The 16,960-nt window shown below is 41.3% G+C and overlaps 1 protein-coding gene across 1 annotated transcript in view; it reads right to left on the bottom strand.

The window, feature by feature from the left end:
• Positions 1-16,960, bottom strand: part of LOC308512102 (gamma-aminobutyric acid receptor subunit alpha-3) — a 239,523-nt gene that overhangs the window by 139,280 nt on the left and 83,283 nt on the right. Inside the window, exons 3-4 of the mRNA XM_081081909.1 lie at positions 15,689-15,810; positions 6,740-6,807 (exon numbers count right to left, since the gene is read on the bottom strand). Coding sequence (XP_080938035.1) covers positions 6,740-6,807; positions 15,689-15,810 — 190 coding nt within the window. The remainder of the gene's footprint in view (positions 1-6,739; positions 6,808-15,688; positions 15,811-16,960) is intronic.

Raw genomic sequence — 16,960 nt, forward strand, 5'->3', positions numbered from 1 at the left:
TTCCCTTTGCTCTTTGCCTTCTCTCTATTATTTTCTATTTTAGAGAATCATAATCCATATGCCTCTTTTATTTGCATTTATCCCTTGAAATTGTCTTATTAGCATTGTTTATGTGTCCTGCCTGTCTATTTTACATAAAATAGCCAGGAAATTCCCAGTCATGGAATCCTAGGCAAAATCCTATAGACATAGACCCTCTTTCTATATTGCATCTAGGAATATGGTATCCTAGGAATAAGAGGAAATTAATAGCTTAAGAGGCTTTCAAAATAGACAAAGGCTCTCTGCTTCTGTACCCAAGACCATCAATAAGTGAGGATTTGAAATGGACATAGCCATTTTTCCCAGTGCTAGAAAGGAAACAGGTACAATAACTTCAAGCCCATTACCACCAGGAAAGAGGTCTCTATGCTACTTTCTTTTTAATTAACACCATTTTTTCCTATACAGTCTTTGAATACTCTGATAACTTTGCATGATTTTCATAAGCAGTTGTCAGAACAAAATGTAAGTCACCTGAATATGTTACCAAGAATTATAATTATAATCTCTTTTATTGGTTCTTATCCCCAGTCCTCCATTTTATTTTTCTAATCAATTTGGACTGTTGGTTCTCTTATTACATAATCTACTTTCTTTATTACCTGGCTGTCAACCACATACCCTAAGAAGTTTCCCTGAGAAGTGAGAGTTGGGCACTTATTATCTACCAAGTATCTATCTAAGCAGTTAAAGTATCCCTGGGGAAAAAGGTGAGGTTGATAACACCTCGAATTGGCATTTTAAGTTTCCCAGTTATTCTCTCTGACTCTACTAATATTACTACCCTTTGTCCTTTTTATTTTTAATCACTAGCTTTATCAGTACATTCAGAGAAATCATTATTGAATACATAACTCAGAACCCTGGGCCCCTGCACCTCTGGCATGTTTAAGGACCAGAACAGAGCCTGAAACTTTAGGAGGAGAGCTAAAATACAAGCTTTGTCAGAAGCTGGTTTGGACCAGGATACATATACATTGTGAATTTATTACCATACTAACTTCGATTGCCTTAATTGTTTGTGTATATGATAAGGACACTTAAGATCTATTCTCATCAACTATCGTCTATCAGCTTTCTACTTTCCTTTCCAGTCATTGACCATATGCATAGCATGCCATCCTTAAGCCAGTATCCCAGTTCCTCTGCATTCTAATCCAAGTGTTCTTTGGGAGACAGGGAAAATTTCTACTTGCCAAAAACCATTATTCATTGGCAAGGAATAAACAGACACAATTTGAGAGAGAAGTCACAATGAAACTGCATTTTTACTAAACCTTTTTCAGCCTCCTCCATTGTTACCTCCACCATCTTTTCACACATTGAAAAAATCGTCTAAACTCTTCTAAAAATAGAAAATCAGAGAAGTTCACATGGCCTGTTTATTCAAATTAAGATTGTATCCCTTATTCTGTTTCTCTTCTGGGAGACCATTGACACAAAATTGGTATTGCTACTTAGGAGCTATATATGGTGTGACCATCAAGCTCCATTTATTGCAAATGGTTAACACAGCCTTTCATTTAAGACTAGAGGCCCAGTGCACAAAAATTTGTGCACTTGGGGGGCAAGGGGGTCCCTCAGCCCAGCCTGTGCCCTCTCTCAGTCTGGGACCCCTCAGGGGATAACGACCTGCTGGCTTAGGCCTGCTCCCGGGTGGCAGAGGGCAGGCCCAATACCTAGGTGCAGCCCCTGGTTGGGCTCAGAGCAGGGCCGATTGGGGAGTTGGGGCGCCGCCCCCTGTCATGCACAGAGCAAGATGGATTGGGAGGTTGTAATGCCACCCTTGGTCACGCTCAGGGTAGGGCCAATCATGGGGTTAGGGCACCGCCCCCGTCACACTCAAGGCAGGGTCGATGGGGAGGTTGCGGCGCCACCCCCTGTCACGCACAGAGCAGGGCCAATCAGGGGCTTAGGGCTCCGTACCCTGTCACATACAGAGCAGGGTCAATCAGGGGGTTGGGAAGTTCCCCACTGTCACGCACAGAGCAGGGTCAATCAGGGGGTTGGGGAGCTCCCCCCTGTCACTCACAAAGTAGGGTCAATAGGGGAATTGGGCCACCGCCCCCTGTCACAAACAGAGCAGGGCAGATCAGGGGGTTGGGGCGCCACCCTCTATCACCCACAGAGCAGGACCGATCAGGGGTTTGGGGCACCACCACTGTCACACTCAGGTCAGGGCCGATGGGGAGGTTATGGCTCTACCCCATAACACACAGAGTAGGGCCCGTGGGGGGGGGGGGTTGGGGCGCCACCCTCTATCACCCACAGAGCAGGGCCGATCAGGGGGTTGGGGCACCACCACTCTCACACTCAGGGCAGGGCTGATGGGGAGGTTATGGCTCTACCCCGTCACACACAGAGCAGGGCCCTGGGGGGGGGGGTTGGGGTGCCGCACCCTGTCACACACAGAGCAGGGATGATCCGGGGGTTGGGGAGCTCCCCCCTATCAGGCACAGAGCAGGGATGATCAGGGGGTTGGGGCGCCTTCCCCTGTCAGGAACAGAGCAGGGCGGATAGGGAGGTTGTGGCCCCGCCCTCTGTCATACACAGAGCCGCAGGGTGATCAGGGGGTTTGGGCGCTGCCCCCTGTCACAGTGATCCTGGTGCCAGGAGGCCTTGCGGCTCCGCTGATCCCGGTGCTGGGAGGCATATTACCCTTTTACTATATAAGATAGAGGCCTGGTGCATGGGTGGAGGCCAGGTGGTTTGCCCTGAACGGTGTCCTGGATCAGGGTGGGGGTCCCCACTGGGGTGCCTGTCCAGCCTGGGTGAGGGGATGATGGCTGTTTGCAGCTGGTCACACACCCTTCAGGGTTGGGGTCCCCACTGGGGTGCCTGTCCAGCCTGGGTGAGGGGATGATGGCTGTTTGCAGCTGGTCACACACCCTTCAGGGTTGGGGTCCCCACTGGGGTGCCTGGCCAGTCTGGGTGAGGGGCTGAGGGCTGTTTTCAGGCTGGTGGGTGACTGAAGCTCCCAACTGCTCCTTTTTTTCTTTTTTCTTTTTATTCTGGGCTTGCTTTAGCTCTGGCTCCAGCTCTGAGGTCTCTGCTTCTGAAAGCAGGTATCTGGTTTGTTTGTGTTCTATAATCAAAACACTGTATCAACTCCAGCTCTGAGATTCCAGCTCGGCTCGCTGAAAGCAGGTTTCTGGGGTTTTGTTTAGCTTCTATATTTGTTACAATGTTTCAAACTGCAAGCTCAGAGGCTGGCAAGGCAGGCGGGAACGTTGCAGTCCTCCATCACTGAAGCAAGCAAGCCTCATGTTCAGTTTAAGCTGCCTGGCTGCTGGCCGCCATCTTGGCTGGCAGTTAATTTGCATATCACCCTCATTAGCCAATGGGAAGGGTAGCGGTCGTACGCTAATTACCATATTTCTCTTTTATTAGATAGGATGCCTATAAAATCCCAATAATAACCAGTTTACAGCTTATATCTTATGCTCTGCATTAAATTTATTTCTTTCTCCGACTTTCCCCTTAGAAAAATCTACAACTGTTCAGCTTTCATCTCTGCCCAATTCCCTATTGTCACAGCTCCTTATTTTCATAGGTAGAGAAGCCACCAAAACATGGATGGAGAAGCCTAAAGCTTGGAGCCATCAATTAGAAACTCATTAGTCTTCCTATTCAACAGTGTCCCGTGAAAAAAGTTACTTTCCTGTCTTTATCGGCAGGACTTGATACTAATATTTCATTTAATTTCAGCAAACACAGAGTACCTGTGTCAATTCCTGTGCTAGGTACTGGAGATACAGAAATGTACCTAACATGTTTTCCACCTTAGAAGAACTTTTAGTCAAATGGAGGAACACAGTTATAATTTTCTCCTCAAATTTAATTTTTCCCATCTCATTCATTTTTGTATTTAACAAACTGCTGCAAGTCTACCAAATACCAAACAATGAATTAGGCACTGGTGGTACTGATATTAACAAAACAGACATGGAACTTTCTGTCAAACACAGGATCTATGTCTTTGGAGGTCAGTGGTTGACCAAGGAGTGAAATGTCTATAAAGGATTATGGGTGGTGCTGGTTTAATGATTAAAACGGCACCGTAATTCCATCACTTTGTTAATAAAAGTCTGTCTCTATTTCCTTAAAAAGTACTCTAGACCAAGTGAGTCAAGAACCCAGCCAACTATAATAAATTTTCATCTATTTTTTCCATGTTATCTGTGGTCTCAGGGGAGCCTGGGTTCATGCTTCCACTAGCTGCTAAGGCCTGATGCTTCACCAAAAGTCATCCCTGACCCTGGGTCAATTGCCCAGTCTACCAAGTAGCACATGCATAAGTTTTCAATGAAGAAGTTTTTAAAAGCACCAGAAATGTGTTTCCCAGCCAGAATGATGAAAGCTATTCTGCCTTGTGACAGGATTGAAGTGCAGCTAAAAAATAACCTGAAGTTTATTTGACCAAAGTCTTCCCTCCCTATTAGGAAACAGCCATTTTTCTACTTAATCATAAGGAAGAAAAACAAACAAGCAAGTGGAACATGAAACTTCAAAAGAGATAGAAAGTCTGGATTGTTTGAAATGCCTTCAGGGTTGGCCTGCTTGGGTTGGGAAGGAGCAAAGAGAGGAGCTGGTTTGGGCAGGGGCTGTTTGTGTGTTTGTAGTACCCCTAGATTTAGGAATCTATTTGCACATGTGTGTCTATTGAGTGCCTAGGGTAACATGTGGGTTGTTTGTATTCTGTGTGTATTTTCTTACATGCATATACATTTTTCTGAATGTATTTATGGATGTTGTTGCATGAATGAGAGTGAGTGAGTGTATGTGTGTGTGTGTGTTCAACCTTCCCTCACAACCACTCATGACTCCTTCTCCTGAAAACTAACCTGCTTCTGCTTCTCCAACTGATTCCTAGAACTGTGTGACTGAGAGTCCTGTGAAGTCAACATGCCTAAACCAATTCTCATCCTCCAGTCTTTTGCCTCTAGTCTTTTTGTTCAAAAAGTAGCTTCAGTTGCTTTCTTATGAAAATCCTAATTATTAACTAATACCCAGCAATACAAAGAGAGAGCTTCATATTCTTGGTGAATCTGGTTATCCTCAATGGCCTATGAGCTCTCTCTGAATATAGGGATTTCCAGAACCCCATAACTCAGATTTGGACTTTTAAGGAGTACTTGTTGAATTACCAACTAGTAACAGTTTTAATGCACACCTACATCTGAATCTGTGGGAATTAGTAGTCAACAGGTTAAAAAGGGGCAAGATAGACATACAGGCATTCCTGATGACCCTATGAAAGATCCATTACCTCTGTCCCCCATGTCAAACATGCCCCTCAGTGAGCTCTCCCTGTGTGTCAAGCACTCTATTAAAAGCCAGAGAAACTATAAAGACTTGGTACTTGCCCTTAAGGAGTCTACAGGGAGTCTACTATATCCATGCACATCCTTCTCTTTATTCCACACCTGAAATACAAAGTTTAGGCCTCTACCATCCCCCTGCCTTCCCTCACAACCACTCATGACTCCCTCTCCTGAGAACTAACCTGCTCTTCCAACTGATTCCTAGAACTGTGTGACTGAAAGGAGAGTCCTGTGAAGTCAACATGCCTAAACCAATTTTCATCCTCCAGTCTTTTGCCTCTTACAGTCCATCCTGTACAGAGTGCCAGATCAATCATTCTAAAACAAAGCATATTTTTACTGCCCTACTCAATGTTTCTGTATTATGTAAAGGGCAAATTCTATTATGTCCCTATACACTGTTTATATTTACCCAACAGGTCTAAAGAAGCTCTGTCCCTTGCTAAGTAGTAGTCTCACTGAATATAGTGGTACAGAGAAAAATAAGTAATAAACATGGACATTTCATATTTTTAAATATATTTTTTTCTGATTTAAAAATTGTTATTTTCAACACAAAGTCACTCATTCAACAAAAATTTACTGAGCATCTAATAATTGCCAGGCATACGGAGCAGATAATAGCTTTTTTGTTCCCTGATATAATAATTATTCAACCAATATCCAATACTTAGTAGATATTAATCAGATGGTCCATTAGGATGGGGTCTCCTGTCTCAACTCTCCTCTGCATTCTTTGCTTTGGCAACAATGGAGAACAATAGGAGAAGGGAAAGTCCTTGCAAATGACTCAGGAGTCATCCCCTTTCTAGCTCTACTGTGCTCCGCCCTGTTCCTTAAATATGCTCCAAAGCTAATTGCTCACATCAGTGGAAGGATAAGTTTCCAGAAGTGGCTTAGACTCTTACTCCAAACACTCTGCATCACCCTGGCCAAGCCAAGTCTCTGAGCCTGTTTGCAAGGAACAGACTTCTTTGATAACACCACTGGCTGCTTAACTGAGAGTGCCCACCACAATGTTCTCTTCACATGACTTATCAGTACTCATATTGTGTGGTGATGGCAAAATGTGAAGGGAGAAGTCAGGGAAAGTTTAATTGAGGATAGGAAGCCAGGTTGATTTTGAAAGATGTGTTGTATAAAGAAGGGAAGGATACTCCTGTTGAGGGTATATGCTTTTTATGCAAATATGTGGGGAGAGCAGGGCAAGAGATGGATTCAGCTAAATGTAGGTTGGTGAGGATAGAGAATTCATCTGAGATAAGACTTCTCCATAGGACATAGCTACAAGGCCCTGCCATAGAGGAAAAAACACATTTTATTTGATATGATGTATCATCTTTCACTCTTACTTTACCAAGAACTACACTTACCATGTCAGTATCTGACACAGGGCCAAAACTGGTCACGTAGATATCAGTCTTCACTTCAGTCACTGCATCTGGGCCAAAGAAAATAGAAAAGCAGAGTGTCATGAAAACCTGTGGCCTTAGCTCTGAGAAAGACCAGTGCAATACTTGGAATGATAACCAGCTTGCTACATCTGAGAAAGGGTATTTGGCACAGTCAGAGGGAAACCCCTAAAAAAACCCCTCTTACTTGTACTATTTCTTCATGGAGAACATGCTAGGTACAGATACAAAGTCCATCCCATTAGGTGTCATTGAGAATTACAGCAGAATCCCAAAGCTTAGTGAGAGTCCTTAGAGATCTCTGGAATCACCTGTGGTGGACATTCACACTGGGAATATCCTTACTTGTGGTAGGTTACAAATATTCCAATATCCTCTTCCACTTCCAGGAACATAAAATGAATGAATTCCCACTCCACTGCCTGTTAAAGTAGGGAGGGATCATGGGACTGGTTTTGTTTATGTGAGGAAGTAATATGTGTCTCTCCCTGGGTAGAACAATTATGGTCCCATACAAGCCCCTCCCTGCCGTGGTCATCATATGGTCAACATCATATGTTGATGTGGAGCTACCATAAGATTGATATAGCCTGGAATGATGAGCCAACACATGGAGAACAACTGCCCTAAAGGGTTGCCCATGGACACAATAGTGTGGTGAAGGCTTGGGAGGGGGTAGCAGTGGGGAGAAGGGGATCATGCAGGGGAAGTGGACATTTGTAATACTTTCAATAATAAAGGTAAATTAACAAGAGTCTAGATTTACAATAGACTTTGCATGGGTGAGAAATAAACTTTTGTTGGGTTAAGTGACAAATATTTGGAGATGACTGACATTACCTCATACACTCTCTTTGCATTTATTTTTCTTTCTTGTAACTGTCTACTTTCTAGTCTGCCTTCCTACCTAATCCAAGAATCCCTGAAGGGCAGTTTCCCTGTTTTGTTATCTCTGTATCCTCAGTACATAGAAAAGGAACCTATTATTCAGATAGTGATGACTGAACAATTTGGTCTAAATGGATGAATTCATCACATATTTGCCAAGTTGGAAAATGATACCCAAAAAAGTAAAGTTATTATACTATTAAGTTTCTCTTTTCTTGCTTGTGTCAGCCCTGTCTACCCCTTTGCAGCCCAGACTAGCATATCCATTCCAGCATACCTCAAACAGAGCATAGGGCTGCTTAGTCCAGCCTAATAAAGCCCATTCCAACCTACCAAACACCCCATCATTACAGTAAATTCAAACAAGTCCCACTCCAGCCCAGCACAGCTGACCCCAGTAGAGCACACCAGTAACACAGCTAACACAAACAGAGTCCACACAAGACTCAATGTATGTATGTAATGAGACTGGCTAATGCAGTCTATAGCACTATTTCTTTTCCCTCATGGAGAAGGGAACACACCTACTCCATGTGTAGCATATTCACTCTACTCATCCAGTCCTGGGTTCTGGTCCACACGTACCTTAGATTTGCTTGACTTCCCACTTTCCAGAACCATCCCTTAGGCTTAATACACTGTTCACCTACTCACATACTTGTATACTCAAGGCCACTGCATGCATCCACAAACATTTAATTTTCAGAAGAGATTATGGGTATCATCCTATATAATACAAAAGAAACATGTAAATTGACCATCCATCTGCTACACTCACCAGTCAATCAGGAATGAGTATGCAAATTAACCTGACAAAAATGGCGGGTTAATTTGCATACACAGGCACCAGGCAGAGAGCAGAGTGGGAGAGCAGGCAGAGAGTGGAGCAGCTTGGGGAAATTGGCTCCTGTGTAAGCCAGATGGAGAGCAGAGAGGGAGAGCTTGGCAAAGTGGGACAGAGCCAGAGCAGTAAGGGAAAACCAAGATCGCGGGGAGTACCAGGAATTCTGGGAATAGTGGCAGCCCCAGGACCGGAAGTGGAAGCCCAGAGCGCGGGGAGCACCAGAAATGCTGGGAATCATAGTTCTGGTGGCAGACAGATCTCCTAGACACTAGAGCAAAGTGAGCCTGGAGCAAGTTACTGTTGCGGTGGGGGATGGAGGGAAAGCAAAGGTGAGAGACATAAGTAAAATCAGAGTGTCTAGGAAAAATTAAAGGGAAGATATCCTAAAACTTCCAGAAAATCTCCACCAATGAAGCGAAGAAAAAAAAAAAAGCCTCTATTATTCTGTGAGCAACAAACCAAACTGAGTTGGGGACTCAGACAATTCGCTCATATGATTTCAAAGACAGACATAAACTCCCAGATTGGAGAGGGCTCCCCTGAGGGCTCCCAGATTGGAGAGGGTGCAGGTCGGGCTGAGGGACCCCCACATCCCCCAGTGCATGAATGTTGTGCACTGGCCCTCTAGTTTAATAATAATAAACACTATAGTCAATTTATCAAAACACACAATTTATTCCCAAGCTTAATCAGCAAATGACATATCTCTGAAACAAGAGTTGTGCTTTAAATAGCCTCTCATCTAGGGCACAGACATCCTTTGAAGCCATTTCTGTGCTTGAAGAAGAGACAACACTTCAGAACCCAGAGCATGCACCCTAAAGACCTGTACCTTCAGATACAATGCTAGGTTCATTGGCTGGAGAAGCACTGCTCTTTCTCTTAGTACAGAAAACAAAATTAATTAATTAATGGGAGATTCAAATATAATTCAAACAATTATATTTGAATCCAATATGCCAGGCAGGACATAGTTAGACATATAACAATTTTCTAAGCCAATATATTAGTAATTGCAAAATTGCAAGATAGTTATGCAGCCTAAAAAAAGGGGGCCCAGACTACAGAAAAAAAAAAAAAAAAAGGAGAGAGAGAATGGTAGCAAAATCAAGTGGCAGGAGACTGCTCTAGTTTCAATGGGACAGTAGAGTCACTGGAGGTAGAAAGGGAAGTAGGTAAAATAGGAGTCTTGGACTGGAATTGGAAGGCTTGCATTCTAGATCTTTGAAGCCTGGCTTGCTAAACGCCTTACCAAGAATGTTTCCTTTTTGCTGCTCTCTTGTACAACAAGGGTTTCGGACCAGTCAAATTCTGAATTTTCACTCAGAACAGAGGAACTCTACTAGGAACTCTCTGACTGTAGCACCAAGCAAAAAGCATCTGACTAAAGGTACCAGATGGTAACAAGTGGCATGCTTTCTTTGCTGCCTAAGGAAGATGGGAGGCTTTGTGCAAATCTGATGCTCCTCCTCCTCTCTCAATTGTTTGTGTTCATTTAAAAGGCAACCATTGATTGCTAAGAAAGAAACAGTGTGGGGAGAGGCTGCTTTCCCAAATTAGGGCCTAGCCAAGCTACAGAACTTTCACTGACTTCACTGCAGGGAAAGTTGGGAAGTTTGGTATTGTATACTGGACACTTAATTCCTTCTCCATTTCCATCCCATTTGGTAAGAATATGGCAAATAAAGAGAATTAGGAGAAGTGGTGTAAATGAAAGGAAGAGGGAAAAAATAAGTGGAAAGAAAGGAATAGGAAAGTGGTCATTAGAAGAGGATTGAAGAAAAACGGAAAGAAAGGATGAACAGGAAGAAGTAAAACAATAGGACAGTGGAAAAGAAAGAGACTGAGAAGAGGGAATAAAACTAACTACACAGAAAGTTACAGGGCAAGAGATAGCCAGAACTAAGAGTGAGAGAGAGAAAGAGAAAGCAAGAGAGAAGATGCTAAGAGAAAAAGAGAGGTAATGCTCTTTTCATCAAAATAGCCAGAAATCTCTCATGTAGAGGGATGTAGAGACAGGGATTGTTACTTATGTCCTGGCAGCTCAAGTGAGGGAGGGTTGTGAATTTATGTTAATATCCTTAGAGCTCTGACCCTCTACTCAAAGGCTAGGCAAATACAGGGAAACTTGACAGTGCTCCAGTACTCCACACAGGGACCACCAAGCCCCAATGGCTAAATTCCATTTACAGACTAGGAAATCCAGCTGCCTTGGATCAGAGTATATAACAACACTCAGGGAAGTGTCCTGCAGAAGTATGGCACAGTGGTTAAAAGCATGACTAACTGGGTTTGAGTTCAGGTTCTGCCTTTTGTCTCTGTGTCTGTTTCTTCATGGGAAAAAACTGGAATAATGATAGCACTTACCTCAGAATTGTTCAGAGGATTTAAAGAGATGATATTAAAAAGGGGACATCTGTAATACTTTCAACAATAAAGAAAAATAATAAAGAGATATTATTTAGGCCAGTAGTTAGAACAGATCCAGTGTTCAGTATACATTAACTGCTGCTACTGCTTAATACTATTCCAGAGGTGATACAATAAAGCCAGGTGGACAGAACTTACCTGGAAGTTTAAGATCTTGGGTCCCAGACATAGAAGACAATATCCACCCACCACTACAGCTCCTCTGTTTGAAGCAATGATTAGGAATTTGTCATTTCACTTAAATAAATGAAAATCTAAGGGAATTAGACTAAACCTGATAATGGCTCTAACTTATACAATAGCTCCTGCCCACAGGAGAGACAAATGTGAAACATAAATTAATAGGCAGATAAGAGGAATTTCCCCACATATGTAATACCTTAATCAATAAAGAAAAAAAAAAGAGGAATTTCCCCTGCTTTTTAAACAAGTGTTTTCAGATGCTCCTTGACTTTTTCTTAATTTGCTTTGGGTACCCAATTTCCTTCCAATGTTATCCTTTGAAACAAACGGTAAATAGAATTTTCTTTTCTTTGGTAAATTTACTGTGGCATTGGGTCTCCCATCAATGGGAAACTCATCAACCAGTCTCTATGCCATTTCTAATTGTTTTTTAAAAGAATAAAGATAAGCCAATAAGTGATCACTATGTTTATATTAAATATATTGCTCATAACAAATTGGATTTTCTAGTTTAACTTCAAATAGATCCCCCAAGAAACTGTGAATTTTCTCTTTTGATCAGAAACCAGAGTAGTTGGCCCAATTATAGTGCTCCACCACAGCATATATATAAACACTGCTCCACCACACAACAAGGTCTGCTTCTTGTTCTTTTGAGATTTAAAAATGTTCAGAAATCAAAAGAAAGTGATCACAGTACCCCTTAGTCTGTTCTTCTTGTTCCTTTTCAGACTAAATATCCTTATTTCCATTAACTGTGTCTCCCCTCTTTTGACATGGTTTTAAGGACCCTCACTATCCCCCATTCACTTTCCTCTGGCTCAGGTCTGAAGTTTTACTGTCATTCCTGAAATATGTTTTGTAGAAAAAGTTTGTTACAATTCCACTAAAGACAAGGTTCTAAAATGAATTATATGAACAAAAGCTAACTATACCCCTTTAAATCATTTTAAGCACAGATGTACTCTTCAGTCCTTCCCAAAGACAGTTTTCTTAAGAATAGTGAGGCTTTGAGGATTGGAACATTCGCTAAACAAAATAAATAAATAAAACTTTGACATTTTTGTTTTCTTTTAGATCACTGGAAATTTTGGAGAATAAGTGTTTATTGTAGTGCACACTTTTCATCTTGAAGGGAGACCAAGCTGCTGAAAACCAAGTGCCATGTGACTAGCTGTCTGGGTCAGCTAGCTACATGGATTTAGGGAGTGGGCTACAGTGACCTTGACAGGCCCTCAAGGATTGGAGAGCTGGATTTCTCTGTTCTCATGCTAATGATCTTTCCATTTGTCTTTGACTATCCTTGGGGGGTAAGTAATCAGTGACCCATCTCCCAATAGCATGAATTACAGGTTAAATCTCTGGAGTAATCAGAAACAGGTGGCCTAAGGAAGCAGAAATTATAAGACTGTGTCAGAGGTCCTGAGCTATAATTTAAACTTTGCAACTGACTCACACATCGTTTTGCAGGCTGTTCTGACAGAACTCACAACTTTCATATTTGGTCTCTTAGAAATCTAGCACTGCGTTTATGCTGCTCCATCTAGTGTCTGGTACCTAAAATCTACAGCAAATTTTCAATACCTAGCTATACGCAATGCATGTTTATAAACACCAGTAAAAAATACTACAAGATTTAAGAGAGACCACAATTACCACCTACGTAATCACTGTGGGTTCTCGTTCATTCCACTATTGCTAGAACCTGACCCTCCCACAGGCAGTACAGAACAAAATTAACTGCCTGTTTCCCAAAATTCTCAGGAATTTCAGTCTTAAAGAGACCCTAAAATATGCCTTTCAGTCCCAAGCTAGATAACAGTTGTTGGCATTAGACAGCACTCAGATCACTCAACTCCTTTCACCGATTCCACACAAACACTGATTCCTGTACCATCACCCTCTGCATTTCATCTTCCTTTAAATCTGGCATTTAATACTTAAATTGTAAAGCACCAAAACATATCTCAAGTTTCAATTCAAATGGTTGCATTTGTCTTTCACTCATTCTGGATATTCCTCTCTTGCAACCTTTCCCCTGCACCTATTATTTGTTCCCTAACCCAGTACTTACCCAGAATACAATGCAAAAAGCACTGAATCTCATTTCAGTTCTTGGCACAAACCTGAGCAGTGCTACTGACAAACTCTATTATCTTGAATGGCACTTTTACCTCCCTGAGCCACAGTTTCCTTATCAAGAATATGAAGGGTTTTAGCACAGATATATCTAAAGTTCATTTAAAACTAGTATATAAATCTTTGGTTTCCTGGTTTCTAAACCCAGAGTAAGTCAGAAGCACTAAATTAGAAACAAAAAGATAGGCACAGTAGAAAAAACAAACAAACAAGAAATAAACAGTAAAGAAGAAGATAGGAAAAATAATAATACCCAGGTTTTGCTCCATGGAAATAAAATATTCAAATGGTATTTTTCAGTTTTCTCTAGAAAGGATGTTGTGCTCAATGCTCCCAGTGGTGTTACTATAATCTACAGCAGCACCTTCCTAGAATATCTTTGCCCTCAGAATTTTCTAGTGACTTCCCTTTCTTGTGATAGGGACCAATGGCAATATTTGGATTTGTAGTCCCAGCGGAAAAAGGTAAGTATATGGAACTATCCACCCACATGGAAAGAAATGTCAGTATCAGCTGTAGAAGAAATGAAAACTTTCAAGAGCAGCCTCTACAGAGATTCATACCTCTTTGCTGCAATAGAGTCCATTCCTGAGAGCTAAGAGGGTTTCCATGGGGCAACATTGTAACAAAATTAGAGAAAGAAGTTGATGCAGTGCCCAAATAATGACCAAGAAAACACAATGTCTTCTCTACTCTCAGGAAAAGCTGAAAGCCAGGGGAGAAATAACAGAATTTTTAAAACAGCTGGAATTTCCCAAAATGTTACAAGGATGCTTTGGTATTTTCCCAGTTTTAAAATTCCCTACTGAATTTTAGCTTAAACATAAAATTAATAAATGGCAAAACCATTGGTATAGGAACATGGACTACTGGTCCTACTTCAAGTTAATTATACCTTAGTTTCCTAATCTATAAGAAGGGTAGTTATAAGTCAAACAGAAAAAGCTAAAAACTATATGATTTCCCTCATATGTGGGATATAAAACTGAAACTTATGAACACAAACAGCAGTGTGGTGGTTGCCAGAGGGAGGGGTTTGGGGGGAGAAAGGGGTCCTAATATGAGGTGACAGGAGAAGATTTGACTTTGGGTGGTGGGCACATGGTGTTATATACAGATATTGTAACAGTAATCACATATGAAACCTATATGTTCATGGTGACTAATGTCACCCCAATAGCATTTAATGTAAAAATGGTAGTTGCTTTTGTTATTATTCAAATATTAAAAAATACTATGGTTTCCAAGGCTAAAATATATTAAAAGATGCTACCAGAGTCATATACATTACCATCCTTAAGAAGTGTTTGGGACGTCCAGATAAGATGGCACAAGTAACTTCATATCTCAGTATAACCACTCTGATCCAAACACACAATAATGAGATAAAGCATGAAATATATGACAAAATGATATAGTTGTTTCAAATAAAAGATCAAAATATCATGGGATTAGAAACAAAACAAAGGTGTAAGGATGAAGCCAGAGTTATGAGTCTGAAAGTAACTGCAGTAAAAGAGACTAAAATATTACTCTGTAAAAAAGAGAAGGCTAGAAACAGGCCGAGTGTTTACTGGTCGGAGCTGGGGCTCTTCTTTTAAAGAAGATAGAAAAAGTTAAGCTGAACTGATGCTTAGGGCTCTGTTTGAGGCTACAAGCTTGGGTTGGGGGATGGGTGGGGATAACATGATATACAAAGAAACAGTTCTGGGATTAGGAATTGAGCCAAGTAAACTTGTTGGACCTAGAGTGGATTAGCAATATCACAATAGAGAAAATACTTCAAAATACTATTGTAAATCCACTTTGGAATAGGGCTCAGAGTAGAAGAAAACCACACACACACACACAATAGACTGTAAGAAAAAGATGGTGAAGAACTAAAATCAAAACAAAACTAAAGTGGCTTCTGGGCATGGTGGATTAAGTGCCATGCAGTCTTTCTCTCCCACAGATTCTAAATAAAATCTCGGAACAAAATATAAAAGCACTCACTCAAGGACTGAAAAGTAAAACAAACAGGTGATTTATGGAGGGGATTCAAAACTTGGCGAAGGAACCCTTTTTTTCTTCTTTTCTCTTGCAGTTCTGCCGCAAAGGCAGAGCTGCATAGCGGGACACAGCCACAAACAGCCAAAACTGATTTAAAAAAACCATCTACCATGGCCGACATGGTACAGAGCATTGCCTACGAACCAGGAGGTCACGGTTCGATTCCCAGTCAGGGCATATGCCCAGATTGTGGGCTCGATCTCCAGTGTGAGGTGTGCAAGAGGCAGCCAATCAATGATTCTCTCTCATCATTGATGTTTCTATCTCCCCTTCTCCCTTCGTCTCTGAAATCAATTATATATGTGTGTGTGTGTTTAAAAAGCACCTTTTCTGATGAACACAGCCAAGCAGAAGATCTTAAAGTAGTAACTGACCTCCAAGACCAGGTCGCAGCCGATTGTCATAGCCATCCAGAAGACGATCCAAGATTCTGGTGAAGATAGTGATGTTTTCAGTGCTGTCATCAGGAATATCTGGGGCATGTTTGGGAGAGAGTCTGGGGCAGTAGAAGGAAAAACAAACGAAAAAGAATAGTTCTTAATAGAAAACAATTATATGTCTAAACACTTTAATTCAAGAAGATTTCAATCAATAGACTGGGTTAATTAAATAGCCTTGTATTTTAACCAAACCAGTAAGCACTTCCTATTTGTCACAATGATTACCTATGCAGGGGGCAGACAGTGGTCACTATACTTGTACTCTTATTCCAGCACTGGCATGAGCTTTACCAAACAAATGATCCAGCCCCAACTCGCAGTAGAGAAACACAAGGAGAAATCCTGGACAGAATGTCCCTAGAAATAGTACCTGGCATAAAGTTGATTCAGCAAATTTTGTCGTATAAAATGAAAGGAACTCAAAATAAAACAAGGAAAACTTTTAAACTAAGAACTCTCCTTTTTCTAGTCTAGAGAAACACAGTACACAGAACAACAGAGCCAGACAAACCTTTAAATTGCATCTAGTCTTTTTACATCCCGCCTATGGAGATAGGGCAATAAAGCAATAGTAACCCGTTAAATGTTAAAGTTATCAGAACTCTTAAGAGATTCCCTAAAATCTCTCATTTTATACATAAGGAAATAAACTCAGAGAGGACACCAAATTTGCCCACAGGCATACTGCTGGTGAGAGGCAGAGATAGGATTGTAATCTAAGTTCTCTGATTTTCTAGTAATGCTTAGCTACCTCCTACTTCTCCATCTTGGATGTCTTTCGTAAGCCTTTCAAAGCACTAGTCACTATACTAACCACCTAATCAGGCCCTCCTGAGGAGCTTATTGTGGTTTGATAGGACTAGAAATAAAGGTCCTAAATAGTTCAGGGAAACCAGAAAATTGTAGAAGAAATGGCAGTTGACAAGAAGCATGATGTGAAATTAAGTAATAAACCAAAAGTCAGAAATTCTTGTGATTTATTTTGAATAGACCAGTTAAGTAAGTTACAGTGCTGTATCTCCTTAGGTCTGCTTTCCCCATTCTTACGTTGGATCCAAAGGTTGCAATTAATAGATACTAGTAGATAATAACTATTCCTAGCATCCAGTTAATCAGGGCTATAAAAGACATAGAATAACATTTGAGGAGTCTTACAAAACACTCAATAGTATCCCCACCAATATTTATCCCTAGCAGTGAGAAAGG

Source organism: Myotis nattereri (genome assembly GCF_964212035.1).
Source record: "Myotis nattereri genome assembly, chromosome: X".
Classification (NCBI taxonomy): Eukaryota; Metazoa; Chordata; class Mammalia; order Chiroptera; family Vespertilionidae; genus Myotis; species Myotis nattereri.